Genomic DNA, 21,671 nt, shown 5'->3' with positions numbered 1-21,671 from the left:
CACCGCCGCGCTCCCTCCGCCTCACCCCCGCCCCGGGCACGGGCACGGGCACGGGCACGGGGCGGCTGCCGCGCCCGGCGTCCCCCGATGTCTGATAACAGTCACACGCCCGGACTGTTGAGATTGTGGCAGGTGTTATCCCTGCTTTCTCACGGTCGGATTACCGCAGATGATACGTGTTATTACGCTCTACGGTTAGACGAGATGTTGTGGCGTTTGCCCGAGCTCCTTAAATGACAGGCTGTAGTAGCGTAGCGCTGCCGTGCCCGTCTCGATGCCGGTGTCCCCGGACGACGCGGGGCTGGCAGCGGCGCCCGGGGCGCGGCCACGTGCCTTGGTGACCGCCGCCCAGGTTTCTCCCGCTCCGGCTCCCGGCTCCCGGCTCCGCACGGCTGACAGCGGGCTTTGCTCGGTGCCAGCCGGGCAGCGACGAGCCGTGGGCAGGGGATTTCTCTCGGTAAAGCAGAAAACCGCGTTAGCTTTTTGATCATGCAGGCAGTCGTGCGTGCGTGTGGACTTCAGTCACGCACAGAGACATAATTACCCTGGGAGGTATCGAAGAACCAGGGAAGCCAGATACCGCTCAGTTAAGTTTAGCAAAAGATAATAAATAAAAGAAAGATGCTTTCGCCCTGCCCCCTCCCCCTGTGATCGTTTGCCTCCAGCTGCAAGGATGCTGTTGCTCGAAAGGGGCTGCTGGAGCTTTAAGAGCCGCTCCCCCCCCTCCTGCTCCCGACAATGGTCTGAACCGAGCTCTGCTTCCCAAAGCAAAATTTGTAATATGCCATTTTTCCCATGGATGCTTCTCCTCTTGGCTGCTGACGAAGTGACCGAAGAAAATGTTGAGGTGCCAAGCAGCGAGACTTGCCGGAGGACGGGTGCGGGGGCTTGGGGTTCCTCGGAGCGACGCCTGTGTCACCATTTCTAGGAAGATGGTCCAGGAGTGCTCGGCTGTGTGAGTCCCCGCTCGAAGCCGGTGGAGACTGCGGTTGTTATTGATCAAGTGAAATAGCAGACGCCGAAATAAAAGATACTAGGTACTGAACCTTCTATTTCTGAGTTATATGTTCCTTCCTTAGCCCCGATATCCTCAGGGGATGAGATGCAAATGCAAAATCTAGCTGTCTGCCTCTTGCTGTAGCACTTGTGTGGTATTTAAATGCATGTCTGTAATGGGAGTTGGCGGCTTTCAGACTGAAAAATGTGAAATCAACTTATTTTTTTGGTTGTGGTTAAGGGAGGTAGGAGATGCGAGGGATGACATAAAGAACAGATAGTTGGAATGAGTCCTTTTTCTAAGGTACTGTGTTGACCACCCCTCCTGTGTGGAAGGAGTGCAGGATGCTTCTGTTAAAGGTGATATCATAGTTTAGCGGAGACTGGCAGGTAAGGAGTTAACTAGGAGGAGGAATATGCATGTAATGCAACTCAGACAATAGGAAGGATTTTCCTTATTGGAATTACACTGTGCTGCCTAAGAGCGATCCTGCTGAGGACATCTGAAGAGACATAATTGCAGTAAGATCTGGTTTTATCAGTCACTATATCTATTTAATGATTTGGAAAAAATAGCTTGTAAATGCAAAATACCCGGAACGATCCAATGAAATGAGTTTTCAAGCTGATGTCACTGTGGACAGGCTAGAATGTATGGTAGGTAGATAGCTACTTCTTTTTCCTGCAGCAAAATTACAAGTAACTTGAAATGACTCCTCAACTGTGGTGTGCAAATCAAACACAAGGGTAAATTAGAAAACAAGCTTTTAAAGCCAGTTATGGATAGAAAGGTTAGGGACTAAAATTAGATTCACATCTAAGGTGATGGCCTTCAAGGTGAGCAAAATGAATGCTTGTTTAAGAGCCTTTGTCAGGCAGAAGCCAAGTAGCTTTGTGTCTTCTTATTCCCAGAGCTTCCCAAGTGGAAGAACTCCATCTGGTAAATAATTTCCAGGCTAAATGAGATCGCAGAGGTGTTTGTTACAATATTCACTTGGATAAATAATTCTAAGACTCTTGGACAATTGAGATAACAGAAGATGCCAAATAGGGTGGGGTCCAGTTAGAAGGAAGACAACTTTTTCATTTTCCACCTCTCTAGGATACACACCACAGAAATTTCAGGTGGTTTTAGAGAAAGTCAGTATTGAGGACATACTTTGAAACCTGTCCATACGTGATCATAATCAGAGAGAGAAGTTAATATAAGAGAGTTGCTATCAATTAATTTGTTAATGGAATCCCTCCTGTAAAGAAGATTTATATAACTCTTAACCAAGGATGGCCATATCCTGTGCTCTGTGCTGGAATTTTTGTCCATTCCCCTTATCTGGATGTTTCAACTGAGCTGCAGATTTCCTAATTGAGCTAATATGGAGTTCACTCTTGATGGAGACATGATGCAGCTAATGCTATAGATTTGCTATGACATTTTTGCATACAGCCTGAAAAATCTTAATCACAGTGAAGCACATTCTTTCTCTCTCTAGTAGGACAGATTACTTTAAGCAGTCATTGGTTTTTGGCAGTTGGGTGTTGTGTGTTTAGAGGGGAAACCTGTTCATGATTTCTGGTAATACAGTAGGCAGTGGTCACACAACATCCAGCATGCTCCCTGGTATCACATAACAGGCATTTGTGATCTTTATGCCTTTGGTTGGAGAGTAAAATGACAGAAGATTGATGACTTGTCTATGTTAGTGACTTTTTCAACCACCTGTACTGATCCAAACCCATTGTATTCCATGATAGAATTTCCATTAATTCAAGCATTTGCTGGATTTGATTCCATGCAAATAACTGGAGAAAACAGTAAACTAGGAGCCAGACAACCTGGAAAAGGCTTTGTAGTAGACAATGCAGGAGATACATGATGGACAAGAAAGATAATGTGTTTCGAGAACTTCAGTGTACTGCTTCTCTAGCTGCCATTGGGTATGACTGTGATGCCTGAGCCCTCAGGTCCAGAGCTACTACTAAAATAAAAGTCTAGGTTTTCTTTCAAATTAGAAGAGCTCTAAAGTTATTATATTACCTAAAAGTCTATTTCTAGGGAGTGTTTATGTGCTACATGGATTTCAAGGGAAGCAGGAATTTGCCAGAATCCTGCTATCCTGCCCCCCCTTCAGAACCCCTGTGGGGGTTTGGGATAGTTGCAGGTGCTACACAAGTTCACTATGTGTTGCAGTCCTTGCAAGTTTTGGATGCTGTGGGGGTACCCTGACCAAGGCAATTTAATATCTGCTTCACGGCTCAGGATGGATATGAGGAACAATGATTATGTATTCACAGTAAAATGCTGGTGACTTAATGCATCTTTCATTGAGGGATTCCTTTACTTACATTCAGATACTGGGTAAAGTGATAAACTTTCTACTATAGAAGTACTAAGTTCAGTATCAATGGAGCTTTTATTTTTCTATTTAAAGAAAGAGAAACACATTTGAAAAGTCTTACTTTTGTTGGCTTAGATCAGTCAAGCATAACTTAAGTTGTATTACTACAGGGCAAGTCAGCCTTTTTCTGGCAAAGAACACAAGCTTTCCTTCTCTTCTTTTGAATGAAGGGGAACATAGTGCACATTTAGCGATTAATATGAGCTCTTTAAGTTGAAGAATATGCCCCCTTGTTTATTCTTTTCTCTCATCTCCTTCCTCTTCTCTGCAATCCTGGCTGCATGGGAGGTGTTGCACAGAATGATGTACAGGAGAGCTTATTCTGTTATCATGGACTTCTGTGGTCTTGAAAATATGGGACAGAGGTGTTTAATCCACCACTTGCAGTTCTCTGGAAAGAAATTCTAGTTCCCTCAGTGTTCATTCTTTGCTGCCTGTGTTCCACTTAACATGCCTTCAGGCTGGAGTAGACGATCTCCAGAGATTCCTTGCAACCCTAAGTATTCAGTGATTCTGTCATATCCTGAGAGCAAGGTGGCTGTCCACTCACTAGTGGGCTGCTGTAGTTACCTGGCCTGTACCTCATTTTCTCCTGATGACCAATTGGTCAATTCAGGTCTTAATTACCTGTTCACCTTCTACTTCCATTTCCCCCCCAAATTCTTCTCTGCCGTTTTCTGGGGCAAAAGCCTGCAGTTCTCTGGTGGCACAATGAGCTGCAGTAGCTTGCCAAATGCATGGTTAGGCAGCACTGGTATAACCAAGCAGGATATGAGGTACCAAGTCTTGGTAAAGAAAGCTTTAGTGAAATCCTTCAGTGGGAATTTACTCAGTCTCTGCAAAGGTGCCTCCTTATGGCTGGGTATAGATACATGAGTTTACTCTGTTCAGTGTCATTCATCATTCCTTTGAAAAGAAGCAAAGTCTGTGGTTTTGGGTTCTTGGATTTGTTTGGTGGTTGATTTGTTTGAGTCCTATCCCATGGAATTACTCCAGGTGGAAAGGGCCTTTGGAAGTAGTCTATGACAACCCCTTGCTCAGTGCTGGGCCAAGTGCAAAACAAGATGATCTGCTCACTGCAGGTTTGGAAAATGAAAAGAAAATTCAGTGTTAACTGTAATCTTCAGAAATTTAAGGCAGATATTTATGCACTCCAATTTTGTCACATTTAGATTTTGTCACATTACCTGAAACTTATACGAGAAGTTAGTTTGCAATTTAGAATTGTGAAAGTACAATTCAAGATTTCTGTTCTAAACTTCAGAGACGGGATTCTAATGCTTCATGTCCATTGTTGATTGTCTTTGCTTATTGTCCCTTTTTTGTCACTGTCAGGTCTGAATTATTTTTCACTAGTAGGACTCATCAAAGAAATGTAACTGTAATTGCCTTATGGGAGTTGATAGGAATGTATAGATTAGGGAAAAGGATACTGTGCTGGGATAACAAATACCTGAACATAGGAGCTGGCATGTGCAGACCAAGTGGAGAGATTAAAATACATGCACAGACTGAAAGATGTTTATGCACCTGATTTTCAGTGTGCATTCAGAGTTGAATGAGAAACTAACAGCCTATTAAACTCTATAAAACCAATTCAAACGATTGGAGGGCTGGGAGTCTTCATTCCAATCTTTGATCTTTTGGTGCCATTCCTGGGCATATGATTATATTCCATCAATCATATGACAAGCTGATAGACATCATTAGAAAACATGGAATATCCAGATGTCAGTTTGGATGTGCTTAGTCACATATATTACATAGAAGGAAAATCAGAAATGGCCCTCTTTCCCTACTGGAATTTTTTAGAATATAATTCAGGTTACTCAGCATATCACCATGTTAGCGATCAGACCAAACTGATCATAACAGTACGATTTTTGTTCTATGTTTTAGCATGAATCCCTCAGTTGTTTCTGTCTGTATGTGTTGTCTTGGTCATCTATGTCCTTCTGGTATATGCAAACTAAATTTCTTTCAGGGATAACTAAGCAGGGAGCTGACTCTTACATTTAAATCTCCTGACCCTGTGTGTGAGCCACATCATCCTGTGGTTAGCCAAAGGTTGATTAATACATGCACACACAATCAGGAAACGTCAGAAACTCTTGTAACTCTGTGACATATTTCACTTCCTGTGTAAAGATCCAAATGTGTATGTGCCCTTCTATTTGTCCTCAGCTTCCAATCTTACACTACTAGGCTGTGATCAGTCTGTTTGCTGACACTCCTCCTCTGTCTGTTCCTGTGAAGTTCTTCCTCTGCTTTACCTGCCCTAGCTTTTGTTGCAGTCCCTCTTGATAAACATTCTTTTTTTTTCACTTAAAAATTCTTCAAATATTCTCAGTATTTTGATTCCTTCCTGCTGTCAAGCAGGAAATTCTAAAAGGTGTAATAAGGTCCTGGGGAAGTAGCTCTATTCTTCAGCATCTGCTTGGGAACAGTGTTAAATGATGGCTGCCTCAGGACATTGAAAGCATCCCATGTGCTGGCACATGTAAGAGTGATAAATGCCAAGAAAGTTTTAAAAAAGGAAAAAAAAATGCTTTTCTAAAGGCAAGAAGACACAAATCATAGTAAATCAAACAGGATGGCATACTGGGTCTTTCATGAAAGGCTGTAAGAAATTTTTCTTTGGAAGCCCCACAGCAGACCTGCAGTTACTTGAGATTTTGTTCCCTTTTTTGTGGCTTAGTGACCTGAGAAGCCAAGTTTCCTTCCGAGTTGTTTGGGGTCCTCTTGGACCCCCACAAACAATCTGTGTAAGGTCATGATCCAGGATTCCCATATCTCCTGCTCCTTGCTGTTGCAAAAGTCAGTGTCCCCTTCTGTTACACCCTACCAGCATTTCTATCTGGCTCAGGTTAACAGACTGCTTTGCTGTATTTCTCTTCACTCTCAGGGTGGGGGAGGGAGAGGATGCATGTGGTTCCAATGGAATAATGGTATTGATCTCTGAACTTCCAGAAAGCGATGTACATCACCAGGCTGACTGCAAGAACTGCTGTACCTTTTAAAGATTCTCCTGGGGCTGTGAGCTGTGGGAGAAAAGTTCCAAATAGCAACTGCCTACACCAGGAATTGCCCACCCATTCCCTGCCTTCTCTGCTGTCTTAGTCATAGCCCAAGTTTGTTACTTGTGCTGTCAGAACAATGGAGTCCAGGGATTCAAAATAAGAACAATGCATGGCCCCCTGCCTTCCCTGAATGCAGCAGCTGAGAGGGACAAGATGTGATAATAGTGCCATGAGCTCATGGGTCATGGATTCCCTTATTACCCACAACCATTTACATGTTTGGCTTCCCATGTCCCCATAATGACTGTGAGAGATTTCCTATCTAGTATGAATGCAAGGTGCTGTGGTAACAACAGCTATCCACACAGAGCTTTCCCTACCTGTTCTCACACACTCACCAGCATTCCCGCAAAATTGTACCACTCTCACTCTGCCACAGCCTGTGTGGAGGGGTAGCAAATGCTGTGCCCTTCACACTAGAAACCTGATCTGCGCGTGTAGCACATTGGAAGTAATTTGTTGAATGATGAAGCTTCATTGATGAGAATCTCCTGGGACAAGAAGTATGACTCATGAGATGATGATTGTGAGGCAGGAAGGGTTTGTGACAATCCTAATTGTTAACTTTGGTCTTGGAGAATGGGCATGCAGAGACCATGGTCTCTGGCCACCTGGTGCATACTGAAAAGTTATGATTGAACTGAGCAAGTAGGAGATGGCGTTGGAATTTTTTAATTATCCCTTTTTCTCTCTGTGAACTTGACCATCCCAAACTGGTTAGCCACAGGTGGGAGCTGAGTGAAGACTGGTGATGGCCCCTTGCTGAGTGCAGTGTACTTACACAATGTTGTGAGAGGTTCCTGGAGGCAAGATGGGCTCCCCTGGCTGGCATCCCCCATCCCAAGGTCCCTGTGGACTGTGGAAAAAGCAGTCAACATCAGCAAGCTCTCCCAAAGATTCCTAAAGCTTCTCACTGTACACAAAGTGGGGGTTTGAGATTTATGTATTTAAGGTTTGGAGCTGAAGTATGGCACTAGGTGATGTTATTTGCTCTGCTCAGGACAGATTTAAGAAACAAACAACGGTGATTCTGTTCCTGGTAATTCAATTTGCACAAGATATCACAGGGATGTAATTAGCAGAGTTTCTAGTTCTTGACCTCTTACTGAACAAGCTCACTGGAGAATAACTTCCCCTGAGGATGGGAATAACTAGATAGAAAAATAGATTAACCTGGCATTGTTAAGGCAGCATGATACTGGATCAATGGTTAGCCTGAACTGTACTGTAGAATTGCCTAGAGGAAGAAAAAATCTGGCAATTAGTGGCAGCTATTGACATCAATACCAACAATTCAACAATGAAATTAAGTAAGAGAAGGGAGATAAGCAACAATAAGGGAGACTACAATTGCAGAGGAAGTATTTTCTGTTATTTTAAGAGTATTATTTCCAAAGCTATTAATTTAAAATATTCTCTAACCCTCCATCTCCTTCCAGTCAGTCTTTAGTTTTGGGAAGCACATTCAAAGTCTTTGCTCTTGGAATTAATCACTGTATTTAATCCCTCGCTATTGACCATCTGATTAACATTGCACACAAGTTTAAAAATGGGAACAATGCAATAATCTACTAACTGTGTCCATGTGACAGAATTTATTCCTCTTATGAAACATCCTCAAATGTTTTCGCTACTGAAGAGCTGTTCCTTGATTTGTGTTTATTTTAAAGAAATGATGTGTGAAGTGATGCCAACGATAAATGAGGACACCCCGATGAGTCAACGGGGGTCCCAAAGCAGTGGCTCGGACTCGGATTCTCATTTTGAGCAGCTGATGGTGAACATGCTGGATGAAAGGGACCGTCTCCTTGATACCCTTCGGGAGACACAGGAAAGCTTGTCACTTGCACAGCAACGCCTACAGGATGTCATCTACGACAGAGATTCCCTCCAGCGACAGCTGAACTCAGCACTGCCTCAGGTATGTTGTTAATAAAGATTCTGTTTTTATGTTCACTAATTTTTTTACTTAATACCACTTACTTTAATCCTAATCAGTATGTATTCCTTTAGGTCCAAATTTTGCTCCCATTGACGTCAGCTGCAGAACTCCTATTGAATTAATAGTACCTGGTTTGACCTCTATGGGACCTCTTTTTATGTTTAAGAGTAGGAGTAATGCTGTTGACTTGAAGGAGAGCAAGATGAAGGTCTGTAGCTACTGGTTCTTTTGGCTGTTGCTCTAGCATTTACAACAGGTGAGGGATCATTTAAATAAAAGTGGTAGAAATAAAGCAAAAAGAATGAGGATGTTTTCTAGAGACTTCTCTTCTAATAAACAATTAATAAAACTAACTAATTAGGCTAAATAAAGTATGACACAACCCCAATAAACCGACTGATACATTAATAGTTTAATTCAATTAAGTTTAAATAGTTATATAAATCTCGTTATCTGAAGTTACCCTAGTCTTTTTTAGGAACTTCAAAACTGAATGACTTCAGTTAAAATACTAATGTGATATTATATGTCAATATAATTGTTTTTAATATACTAGAGTTAAAAGCAAAAAAAAAGATTTTACTTCAGTCTGAGTATGTGGCTTAGAAAGATATCATGATTCAAAATTCAGATTTTCTGTGTTTTGCTTTGTGTCTCTCAGCTGTCATGTGTTAGGGAATGAGGGTCTAGGGAGGAATTAGGACAGTGTGTGGCTGGAATAAAGAGGTAATAAGGATGAATGAAATGAGCAAGAAAATTTTTAAGGGTAGAAGAAGAAAATGGCACTCTCTGGAATAGTGATCAGCAGTTGTTCAAGGGCTAGCCTCAGTAAGTTTTTGAAATATCTTGGGATAGGACAAAATGAGAGAGACTGTAATCATTTGAGGAACAGCATTAGCAACTTGAGCATTAGCTCCAGACAATAAGAAAGCCTGCAGCTGTTTTGGGACAAACAAAAAGGAGTAGCAATGATCTTGATATACTGTAAAATCAAGGTTTTTGGTTTTTTTTTCTTTTTTTCTCTTTATTTGTAGGCAGTTGAGCTTCTTTTTGCAGGTATCTCTACGTAGATGAGTGAAAAAGAGTAAGGGAATGACAGCATAAATCCTTTATTCGAAGATTTACTGCCGGAAATCCAAAGAAGAGAGGATGCTCTGTGTCTGTGAAGTCCCATTCAGTGTGCTGCTCAGTGTGCAGAGGCACTCTCCACTGAGCCCATAGTGAGGTATTTTTGTTGAGCACTAGCAGGTGTCTAAGCCCTAATGAGTCTTGTATATGCAGAACTCCTGCTAAAATACTAGAGACTAGCTAAGGAAAATAATATTTAGCATAAATGCCATACAGAGCCTAAAAGAAATAAATTCTAAGGAAATGGATCACAACAGTATTTTATTCTTTATTTCTTCTAGTAAAAAAGAAATATTAAAATTATATTGTGTTACATAGTTTTGAATGACAGCTGTACACCTCCTGAAAGCAATAGATTTGTCAGGTGAATGCTTTGGTCTACCATGTACCATTAAGAATGTGTTTAAGGTAGCATTCATCTTTATATCTAAGAGAGATGTAGGTTTCCAATATGAGAAACACCTTAAAGCAGAATCAGGTTTTATGTCCATCAAATATGTTATCTAGATCTTCATGTAAGTAATTAAATTCTGTAGAAATCTGTTCTTATAAGTACAGAACACAGGTTTATTAATATAACATCCTAGTAATAGTCTTTCAAGGATGTAATTTTCATATCACTGCCATACAGTTCAGTTTCAGTTCTGGATTTGAGATATCCTAAAGAGTACTTTCACAGTTTTTTGGTTTATGGTTTTATGAATGGCAAGCTTGCCTTGCTAACCGCCTGTTATAGCCTTTTGACAATATATCACCTAGGACTTACTACCTAGTGGAGAGGAAGAATTCTCTCTTTACTCAGTTTAGGAGGAGAATATATAAACATACGATATCTATGTGATAATTATCATTTAGTTACAATGTGACATCTAATGAGTCTTGCTTTATCAGAATTTATTATTTTAGTTCTTGATCCCTTGAGTGGTTTTCAAAATTCAGTTATTTCTTAGTATTTACATAGTGCTTTGTGTGTAGAAACTGTATATTGATAGAGTAAATATTCCAAAGCATTTTTGTTAGGACACTGGTTTTGCTTATTGTCTGTTAACTGTTTACAGTGAAAAATATGTACTGGAAAAATCATTATACTTGTAATAAATAGGACCTGCACAAAAAGATCTTGCATGAAAACTCAGCCATTGAAAAATCTTGTCTGATGGGAAATGGGAGATCATAAATAACATTAAATAGGAAGCTTGTGTTATTAGTTAACAGCTGTTAAGGCTGTAGCCAATGACTGTTGATGTCTTCAAGTTTTTATACTGGTCTGCACTGCAACAGAATGATGTACAATTAACTGTGTCTTTCAAATCAGAGTTACAGAAATATAGTTGTCATGCTAAGTGCTATCATTGAAATAAATTTTATTTCCATTAGATTGGCAGTTTTAACTTTATGAACATCTGTGTGTAACTGAACAGCTCTGTTTAAGGAAGGAGGGAAAAAGTGAGCAGAAAATCACAGATCAGCTAGTCTAAATAAAATAACAGGGAAGACTTTAATCTTGTTTTGGAGGAAAATCTAATGATATGTCAAAAAGCTAACTTAAAAATATGACAAGGGTTTATCAAAGTTATCTTTAGACAAAGAAACTCAGCATGACTCTTTGATACCAGACTTTTTAGATTGGGGAACTACAGTATCCCTAAAATGATATCTTTTTAAGTCACCTAATTTAAATTACTAATAGATGGGAGGTGTGTAAGGAAAAGAAATGTAGTAATTAATAAGGTAAGTAATGAAAAAGAGAGATAGAAATTTTCACTTACAGTAGACTGACAGGATGGAAGGAGAGTAGTAGTAGTTAATGCATTCTGAGATAAGTTCTTATTAATTTGAGCATAAGAAGAAGCATGTTAGTGAAATTTCAGATGACACAAAATTGAGTTGAATTTTGAGCTAAGGGAGTATTATAATACACAAGAACAAGAGTAACAGTGGTGGGAAGGTAGTGCATGGTAAAAAGGTGAGTGCCTTATATCTAGCAGGTAATAAAAAATCATGACCTTTTAGGCAGCAGTAGTAAAGAGGGATAATATATAGTTTACAATGGTGGTAGGCTGACAGTGGGAGGTGGTTGTTAAAAATGGAAAGTTGTGGATGGATGGAATGTAGGAGAATGGAGATAGTGATGAAGGTAATCTCACCCCTAAGGAGTTACAGCTGCACTAATTGCCAAGAATTAGGAACAGGCCTGCCCTTAATAGGCCACAGCTAAGTCCAGATAGGATGGATATTACAAAAGAGTAGGTTGGCTAGTCAAGAAGTTAGAGTTTGTTTGCTGTGCTGTGAGGAGCTGCCCATGAAAAAACACCAAGAAGGTATGGAAGATTTACAGTAAGATAACAATGGGAAGTACCATCTTTTGAAAACTGTTATCTAGGAGATTTCTGTTGGAAGTAGGTAAATATTAATGCAGTTAGACCAAGTAGTTTGGCCCTTATTTACTGAGTTTTGGTTCAGTAGTGATTGAGAGTCAACCTCAAATTGGAAGAGATTAAGAAAAACCCTGCTAGGGGAAAGAGGAAGTAATGTTTTCTGTCTTAAGAGACTAATTGAAGTTTTCTTATTTCTGGGGGAAACTGACTTGAGAGGGACTATGAGTGACTTCATAGACTTTCTTGGAGAGACAAGAAGATGGAATGAACAGGTGAAGATGAAAGGAATGTTTTAAGCCAAAAATAATGTTGATGAAGGAATAAATTATTATAGGGTACCATGAATAAAGATAGGTCATTTATCAAAAGAAAGATACCATTCCTTCATAATTCAAGACTTTCTTAGACAAAGACATGGTGAAAACCATAGGTCATTTATCAAAAGAAGGTCTTGAATTATGAAGGAATGGTATCTTTCTTAGACAAAGACATGGTGAAAACGCAAAACTGTTTTCAAGATGAAGCTGGTGTAAAAGACATTATATGTCATAATACCTTTGCTTAACCTGTGAACTTGATCCAGACCACCCCTCCAGGTTCTTTATTTCAGATGTTTATTGTGGAGATATTCAGAATCCAGTTCACAAGTGATGTTGTTTTTTCTTCTCAAAGCTGGCTGTTGGCAGTGGAAGCTTCCAAGAAAGTGTGTCCTGGGTTTGCACTGCATGATCCCCCAACTACAGGAATTTATTGCATTTAGGTCATGACTCTCAAATCCAGAAAAAAAAAAATGTGGAGATATTCAGAATCTAGTTCACAAGTGATCTTGTTTTTTCTTCTCAAAGCTGGCTGTTGGCAGTGGAAGCTTCCAAGAAAGTGTGTCCTGGGTTTGCACTGCATGATCCCCCAACTACAGGAATTTATTGCATTTAGGTCATAACTCTCAAATCCAGAAAAAAACCCCCCAACTAAATACAATGAACTACACTGTAATGAGGAAGCATAAGATCTAAATACTTAATAGTGTGCTTTTATTTTATCAGAGTAAAATTAGGCCTTTTACTCCAGCATAACAAAATGTTCTACTAAAAGGTTTAGGAACTCTTACCTCTGTTTGTGAGTGGTAGAAAGAGGAAAATGTTCAGTTTAAACATTCTCAAATTTAACCATAATCTTCTCTAAGCTAAATAGTCACCTTAATTACTTACCTTGTAAACAAACTGGAAAAATACTGCATACATCATTGTAAGACTTTGAATGACACATAGAGTCATAAGAGATGTAAATGTATTCTGATGAACAATACTGAACGAGTCTTGGTTTTTAGTTATTTTATTGCTTCTTTTAGCCTTTCAAGAGTATGTTTCAAGGTATGAAAGGTATTGTTTATGTGAAGATGTTAACAACTTATCACTCTCTAGTCAAGTTTATTTTGTTCATTAATGATGTACTTGCTCAGTGATTTAGAAATTATTATTCACAGAGTAGTTGAGGTAGGGAAGGACCTCAAGAGGTCACCTTGTCTATCTTTTCTGCTGCAGCAGGGTTACTAAGAACAGGCTGCCCAGGACTGTGTCCAGATGGCTTTTAAATATCTCTGAGGGTAGACTCTGTAGCCTCTCTGGGTAACCTGTGCCAGTGCTCAGTCACCTTTACTGTAAAAAGTAAAAAATGTTTCCTGATGCTCAGGAGGAACCTTCTGTGTTTCCATTTGTGTTCATTGTCTATTCAATATTACATTACCAGAAAGTCCTGATTTTACTGGTTATTTATGGTAGCAGATTGTATTTTTTAGTGGCTGTAAGTCTTTTCGTGTATTGATTATTGGAATCGGCGCCTATGATACATTCTTTTTAGTACTGTTGGCTGTCACCAGTCAATTCACTATTTTCCATGTGCCTTAGCATAGTTTCTAGGACGATCTGCTCCATGATCTTGCTGGTCACTGAAGTGAAACTGGTCTTCAGTTCACTACATCTTCCTTTTTACCCTTCTTAAAAATTAGGGTTATGTTTCTGCTTTTCCAGTCAGAAACATAACCCTAAACTTCACAAGGCTGACACAACTTCTCAAATATGATGGATAATGGCTTAGACACTTCATCCATCAGTTTGCTCAGGACACGTGGATACATCTCATCAGGTGCTGTGGACCTGTGCATCCTCAGATGCATCAAATATGATGGATAATGGCTTAGACACTTCATCCATCAGTTCCCTCAGGACGCCTCATCAGGTGCTATGGACCTGTGCATCCTTAGATGCACATAATCTCAAACCTGCTCTTCAGTGAGTGGTTCTGCATTCTCTTCATGCCTTTGCCTTCTGCAACTCGAGATGGTGTGGCTGGAGCACAATGTGTAGTTTGCACGGCTTCAAACAGCTTAACTTATATGAGTTGAATTCTTTTCATGGGCATAAAACATCCTGTCTTTAAAACAGACCTGTTAAAACTAAAGCAGTCTAGATGTGTTATTCTTTGGTAGAGATAATTGACTAATTTATACCAAGAGAGACCATTGGAACTCTTATTTTCTTTATTTTTTGTAACTCATTTTGTTTATTTCCAGAAAGTTTGAATATGTTGGGATTCAAGTGACTCTCTCTGGTGGGGATCTAAACACCTAGTTCTAGTTGAGTTTAAATTCTTTTGAATGCTGCAGAAATATTTTTTTTTCTCTGCAATAGATATTGTCAGTGCTGTTTGCGAATCTTGGATATAGATGGTAGAATTGTTTGGAGTGTGGAAATGTGATAATAAAATGAATCCTTTTATATCCTCTGGTACCCCATAGATTGCAACTAAATTGTAATTGTTAGCTACAATAATTCAGTAATAAAATCAGTAATAGAAATATAGTGGTAATCATTAAGGTTTTATTTGATCTAATAAGATATCACTCATTTAGAAATGCTTACTGGAGGCATGATAGAAGGGAAAATACAAAGAGGGAAGTGTAATGACCTTGTTCTATTGAACCAGTTTATGTAATTTGATCAATGTTAACCTTTAATAGAATTGTGATTACAGAATTTTGTTGAAAGACTTGCAGTTTCTTCCAATACGGTGAGCAATGAATTTTTTACTGCCAGAGACAAGAAAGGTATAGGGAGACAACAGTAAGTCAGTAGGGCTTTATTCTGAGGTTTTGTTTTCTGTTTTAGATGTGTGTGCATATAGTACATGTATACAAAATATTGGAATTGCACAGATACAAAAATAAAATAGCCTGACAGAAATAAATACACAGATTTAAACAGCAATAATTAAAATTTTCTTTGTTGATTTAAGATTGGACATTTGCTGTTTAGGTGAAAATAATAGCTTGAACCACAGTGTTCTCAAAACAGCTCTTGTTCCTCTCATGATGAAGATGGAATGATAGCTTTTTTCGCTCTTTATTTCTTTCTGGCTGTGCTGAAGAACATAGAGTACCAATGGCATCCTGTATATTTGAATGAATAATCAGTACTTCTTCTGAGGTTCTAAAAACATCCTCTTGTGTGAAGGACTTTTGTAAGTTCTCCATCTATTTTTTTTTATCTTGCAAGATTATGCATTTTTCTCAAATTTTCAGATGCTGAAGAACATAGAGTACCAATGGCATCCTGTATATTTGAATGAATAATCAGTACTACTTCTGAGGTTCTAAAAACATCCTCTTGTGTGAAGGACTTTTGTAAGTTCTCCATTTATTTTTTTCATCTTGCAAGATTATGCATTTTCCTCAAATTTTCAGGGAATAACTTAAGAATTCCAAGTAGTGAAATGGAAATCTGAGTAAAATGTGTCTGAGGGGAAAGTTACAAGTTTTCTGTCTCAAAAATCCAGTGATACACTCTGTATTCATGTGTAAAAACTAAAACTTGACCCAGTATTTGTTTCTGTTGCTGAATTTCCTCTGTTTTATAGTTTTGTGGACTACTAAATCTAAACGTGTTAATTTTCAGGTGTTCTGAATCCATGCAGTTCCCATTAAAATCAATGCAAGTAGCAAGTGTTTGTGATTGCTAAAATCAGTTTAGTTTGCTAAATAACAGAAATACTTTCTTAAATTGGAATGATGCTTTTTTTGCTAATTATTTTAGCAATTTGTCTCAAGATGTTAACGTTGAGGGAAGCATATTGAGATGTATGCAAAAAAATCAGATACTAACCATAACTATTATTTCTAATAGAGTAGGTATAGAAATACATGTTTTTACAGGATTTAAATGTATAGAGGGAAGACAGAGCCTCTGGAAATCAAAGAAAACTTGGCATTATAAAGTTGCAATGGTTTAAGTGCAATGCTGAAGTATTAGTTGTGTCCAAACTAACAAATGTTTAGGGAAAATTTAAGATCTTCCTTCCTTGGTAACAGAACTTGTAACATAACAGCACATGACAGTTCTTTTTTCCACATAAAATTGGATGAAAGTTGTGTTCATAGTGTTAAATAACAATTTTATTGTGGTGGAAGACTCTTCACTAATATTATCTGATAAAAGACAGATTGACAGTATATGTGGTGTAAGACAGAGCTTTAGCTGGGTCCTCTCTGGACCATCTTTATTTTTTTCCCAATGGCTGTCATGCTCCCAATGGAGCACAGTTAAAGGTATAATTACACATACAAGTAGCAACTTGAGTTCTTTTCAAGTATGAGTTTATTTCCTTGCTGTTGTGAAGTTCTGTGTATTCAGTAGCATATCACAAATAATTATAAGCAGGAGATTTTATCTTAAAGCTTTGGACTTCTTAATAAATGATGACTGAAGAAGATTGATGTGGCAATCCAGCAGAGGAATACAATGGGATATGAGGAAAAAGGACAGAAACTTAAATATTCTGAGCAGGAAGAATGTGGGGTGAACACCTGAAGCAATCAGCAACATTATGTACACCCATTTCACTCTGTATCTGTTTCATAAGGATTGATACAAATTATTTTAGCTTGAACCAGGTACATCAACTGCTACATTAACTATTGATGGCTCATTATCTGAATGTTTAGAATGACAAAAAAATGACTATGAGGAAAAAATATAATGGTGCTGGTCAACAGACTAGAGCACAGATGGTTATCCAAGTTGTTATGTATTAAGCTGTTGCCACTAAAATTATAGACAGTGTAGTTTTTAATAACAGCCATAGTCATGGGTTTTCCCCCAAGTTTTAATAACAGCTATAGTCATGCCTCTCAGTGTAAAGAAGAATTTGGACAACGACTTCAACAATGTGATTTAACTTTGTCAGCCCTGAAGTGGTCAGGCATTAGAACTAGATGATTTTTGTAGGTCCCTTCTAACTGAATTACTCTATGCTGTTACACAGCGAGAAAAAGCTGGAAAAAATAGTGCAGTTTCATAGTTTACATTTTGCTTGTGTCATTCAAAGTGGATGGTAGAGGCTGACACATCACCCAAGAACATCTTGAAAACATATTACCTTCTTTCTAAGTTCTCTATTAAAAGCAAAGGAATGCAGAATATTTAAGTGGCTTTTAGAAGTGTCTTATTCAGGCTATCATAATGAATAATTTCCCATAATGAGTATTCACTCAAAACCATAAAATTACGTTAGGGGCAGGTCTTTTATTTTAAAAGTAGGGATAATTTAGTTCTTTTTCAAGTGTGTAGAGTTTTCCTGTTTACTCTGAAGAAATAGGTTTGTCTTTGTTGATCAATATGTATCTTTCATGTGATCCCCAGGAATTTAAACTCCTACTTATAGAAGTTAAGGGCCAGTAACTTTATTTAGTGTAATGTAACCTTTTTGTAGTCTACTCAAGAATCTGTTCCACATCATAATTTCTTGAGTATATCTTCTTATCCTTTAATTTTTTCCTGCTTAGGGTCAGATTTTAGGCTTTTTTCTTTTTAATTATTGTTGGTGAACTGCATTCTTTACCATATATGAGTTCTAAAAAAATCCCAATTATACTGTGACAGTTGATTTGTTATGACAGTCAGTCATCTGTCAAAACAGATTAAATAAATCTTGGCGACTTACAGTAAGGTTCTTTGTTGTAGGTTGATTTGAGATTATGAAGTAACCAAAATTACAGATTTATTTTTTTTCCTGCGTCGGATTTTTTTAATGGTACTCCAAGCAGAAAGGAACATAGAGATAAGTGAAGGGAAGGAGCAGTAAGGAAATGGTAATGCACAAGTGGATAAATGATACTTCTGTATCAAAGGGACAGAATTCTCTAAGAAGGGGTAGAGCCAAAGTCAGTCTGCACAGGAAGTAAAGCCCTAGGCCAGAGGGTTAGGAAAATCAGTGTGGAGGTTTTCCCACTTATTTCAATCGGTAGAACTGGTCCTTAAAGAGCAAGTAATGAAGGAGCAAGTTGAGCAAGAGGACAGAAAGAGACCTGGGGATGCTGGTGACAGTGGCTGAACATGGGCCAGCGTGTGCCCAGGTGTCCGAGAAGGCCAATGGCATCCTGGCCTGGATCAGCAATAGCATGGCCAGCAGGAGCTGGGCAGGGATTGTGTCCCTGTACTTGGCACTGGCGAGGCCACACCTCGAGTCCTGTGTCTGGTTCTGGGCCCTTCACTGCAAGAAAGACATGGAGGTGCTGGAGAATGCCCAGAGAAGGGCAACAGGGCTGGGGAAGGGTCTGGAGCTCCTGTGAGGAGTGGCTGAGGGAGCTGGAGTTGTTTATCCTGGAGAAAAGGAGGCTCAGGAGAGACCTCTCTCCAACTCCCTGAAAGGAGGCTGTAGCCAGGTGGGGTTGGTCTCTTCTCCCTGATAACAGGGACACAACAAAAGGAAATGGCCTTAAGATGAGATGGGGGAGTTGCAGATTGGACAACAGGAGGAATTTCCTCACTGAACGTGTGGTTAGACATTGGGATGGTGTGACCAGAAAGGTTGTGGAGTCACTGTCCCTGAAGATCTTTAAGAAAAGGCTGGGCCTGACATTTTGTGCCATGTCTAGTTGACAAGGTGGTGTTTGGTCATAAGTTAGATTTGATGATCTCGGGAGTCTTTTCCAACCCAATAGATTCTGTGATCAAAAGTGCTCCTGGACGTTCTCACTATCAAAATAAGACTCATCTGAATATGGAGTAAAAAATTCTGATTTTTTGTATTTTTTTTCCTGTCATAATGACAAATACATTATAGGTATTGAACACTGAGACAATTACTGCATTAAAAAAATAAGAAAAAATAAGTTTATCTCCTGGAAAAAAAACAAAATCGCTTTTTTTAGCACTATGAGTACAAGCGCTATTTGGGAAAATGTGTTTTGGAGATAGAAAAATACAAACTTAGTGTATAATCCCCAAATTCTACTTCCTCTGCTTAATAATATCAGGCTGACATTGGAAATAATGACTATCCAAAACATTAAGATATGCTGAACACATGTGCAATATTTTCTTTTCTCAAAGGTCAAGGATTAATTTTTTCTCATAGAATTGGTGAATAAGCCCATTGTTGTATATCTTTGGTCAAAGTTGTATGTAAATACAACTCCTCTGAATTTGTGAACACTAAGTTCATTAATTATTGCTCCCATTAAATTAATTCTTCATTAGAATTAAAAAAAAAAAAATCAGTGTTCTGATCTATGTTCAAAGATACAGAAAAAAAATTCCTTATGGCTGGTCATTATTTGTATTATCAAACATTATAGAGATAGAATCACTTCTGCCCTGGACAGAATAAATCAGAAAGTACTTATCTTCTAGAAGAATACGAGCAGATAGATATGAAATGTTTGAAATGCTGCTTGTCCTAATCCCGTACTGTATTGAGTCCTATGCCGTCTCCTTGTTTTTCAAAATAACCTTGCTACTTAATTGGTGTGGTGTTAATGATGTTCTAGGACACCCTTTAAAACAGTCACAACAGTGTTTATTCTACTCATAGTCTAGAACTGATTTTACAGTTACAGATGGTTTTAGTTCTATTTTAAAGATAACATCCAGATGAGAATAAAATATTTCTTTCTCACTGGTTGTTTAAATAAACAAAAAGTATTCATATGGCATTGAACTGAATGTAAAGCAGAAATTTTCCAGGCCTGTACATTACAAATTAGTACATCTTTACAAATATTCATCGGAATTTCCAGAGATGGGAAAATGACCTCAGGCATAATATATAGACAAGTGTTTCCAAGCTCATAACCCTATAAACTTGTTTCCAGAGTGTACACATACCAGCTGTTCACAAAGAATTATTAAAGTGAGGGCTTAAGGAAAAGGAGGTAGAAAAGGACAAGGCCTGTATTGAACTCTAGAATGCTTTCTCAGGTTTTTGTCATTTGCAGCTGAGGGCAGGTTTTAAACTTCAGTTTATATGCCAATCCTAAAATAGAAGTGTTTGCGTTCCAAAACTGATTTAGTCACTTTTGAGCCTCTTCCACTTATTTCGTGGTTTTGGGTTTTTAAAAAAATTTATCTCAGGATATCACCAGCTGATATCCTCACCTCCATGAAGACCTAACACATGTGAAAAATCAGCTACAAGAAAAAAAGGATTTAGATATTTGTATGCCAGTCTTGTACGTGAATGACTTGTTTGAATACAAGAAATGAAATAAATGTAAGAAAACATACATTATATTAATTAATTACAAGCTACTTCAGATGCACTTAATCTGAAAACAGATGTGACAACATTTAGTGGACTCATAAATGCAAGTAAGGAGGAAGACTTAAAAGATATTGATACTAATGAGTGAAAAATACTTTTGGGGTTCATATCAGCCCTGCTTGTGAGAGGAGTAAGAGCACACTGCAGATTGTCCTTGCAAAAGTGACAATAGAAGAATTTTGCACAGAACATATCCTTGAATAAGAACATAACCTGCCTACCTTGTCTTTTTCCATGAGTCAGTTGTGATTCATGATTGTTGTACATTGTCCTCCAGAAATGAGTTGTTTTGTGAGTATAAAATGTGCTGTGTATGAAGAACTGTGACAAAGTCACAATATATGTTATTAGGGTATTTACATGGAAGGTTATACATTAGAAGAATTTTAAGTGGTTTGTGACATCATCTGTTTTGAAAAGGATAATGCTCTACATGCTGAAGTTAAAGAATATATTTATTTTTCTGACAGGGTGGTAATTTCGTAATGTAGTAATACAAGCTATATAATTTGTTTTAGTCATTGTATCCCTCAGGATCCTTCTTTTAATTTCCCTTAGTAAAATCTATATTTGTCTCACTTGGAGACTTGAGGTTCTTCTCCCATGTCAGACCTTTTTCCCAAAAATCTTCTGCAGCTTGTGCCTTCTGAAAGGAATTTTTTTTTTCATAATGTACACACTTGTTGGGAACAGTTTTAATCACTTTTAAGAATGGGTTTACAAGGAATATAGATAGAGCACTAATGGCTGAGTATGCCCAGTCTTGGATGAACTGACATTACTGGAGAAGTTCTTATTGTAATAACACATCTTCTGATAACCAAGAATTTCTATTAAAATTCAAGTGCTTCTGCAAAAAACCTTCTATTGATTTTTATTTTAAAAAATTACAAAATTAATGTCATTGCATAATCAAACTGTAAAATGTTATTAGTTATCTAAAACACTTTTTAAATTATACATTGCATTTTCCATGTAAGAGAAACTCTTTAAAATATTTTCAGTCTTTTGTACCACAGTTTTAGAGGAATATTTTGGAAACATTTAATACAAATGCAGCTTTGAAAAATAATTTTTTTAAAAACAGAATTCAGTATTGACATCAGAGGCTTCATTTTGCAAAGAAGATATTATAAATTACTGTTTTGACAGCCAG

General features: G+C 38.3%; 1 protein-coding gene across 10 annotated transcripts in view; it reads left to right on the top strand.

The window, feature by feature from the left end:
* The first annotated feature begins 726 nt into the window (after window positions 1-726).
* Window positions 727-21,671, top strand: part of PPFIA2 (PTPRF interacting protein alpha 2) — a 286,017-nt gene continuing 265,072 nt past the window's right edge. For 4 of the 10 annotated variants that reach the window (XM_039703927.1, XM_039703928.1, XM_039703923.1 and 1 more), the window contains exons 1-2: window positions 727-1,037; window positions 8,143-8,393. In XM_039703927.1, coding sequence (XP_039559861.1) covers window positions 8,145-8,393 — 249 coding nt within the window. In that variant the 5' untranslated portion in view covers window positions 727-1,037; window positions 8,143-8,144. The remainder of the gene's footprint in view (window positions 1,038-8,142; window positions 8,394-21,671) is intronic. The other 6 variants (XM_039703924.1, XM_039703926.1, XM_039703929.1 and 3 more) reach the window with 3 other exon arrangements.

Source organism: Passer montanus, unplaced genomic scaffold (assembly GCF_014805655.1).
Source record: "Passer montanus isolate IOZ18808 unplaced genomic scaffold, ASM1480565v1 scaffold17, whole genome shotgun sequence".
Classification (NCBI taxonomy): Eukaryota; Metazoa; Chordata; class Aves; order Passeriformes; family Passeridae; genus Passer; species Passer montanus.
Note: the sequence above shows the minus strand (reverse complement) of the source record. Positions and strands in the feature narration are given on the sequence as shown.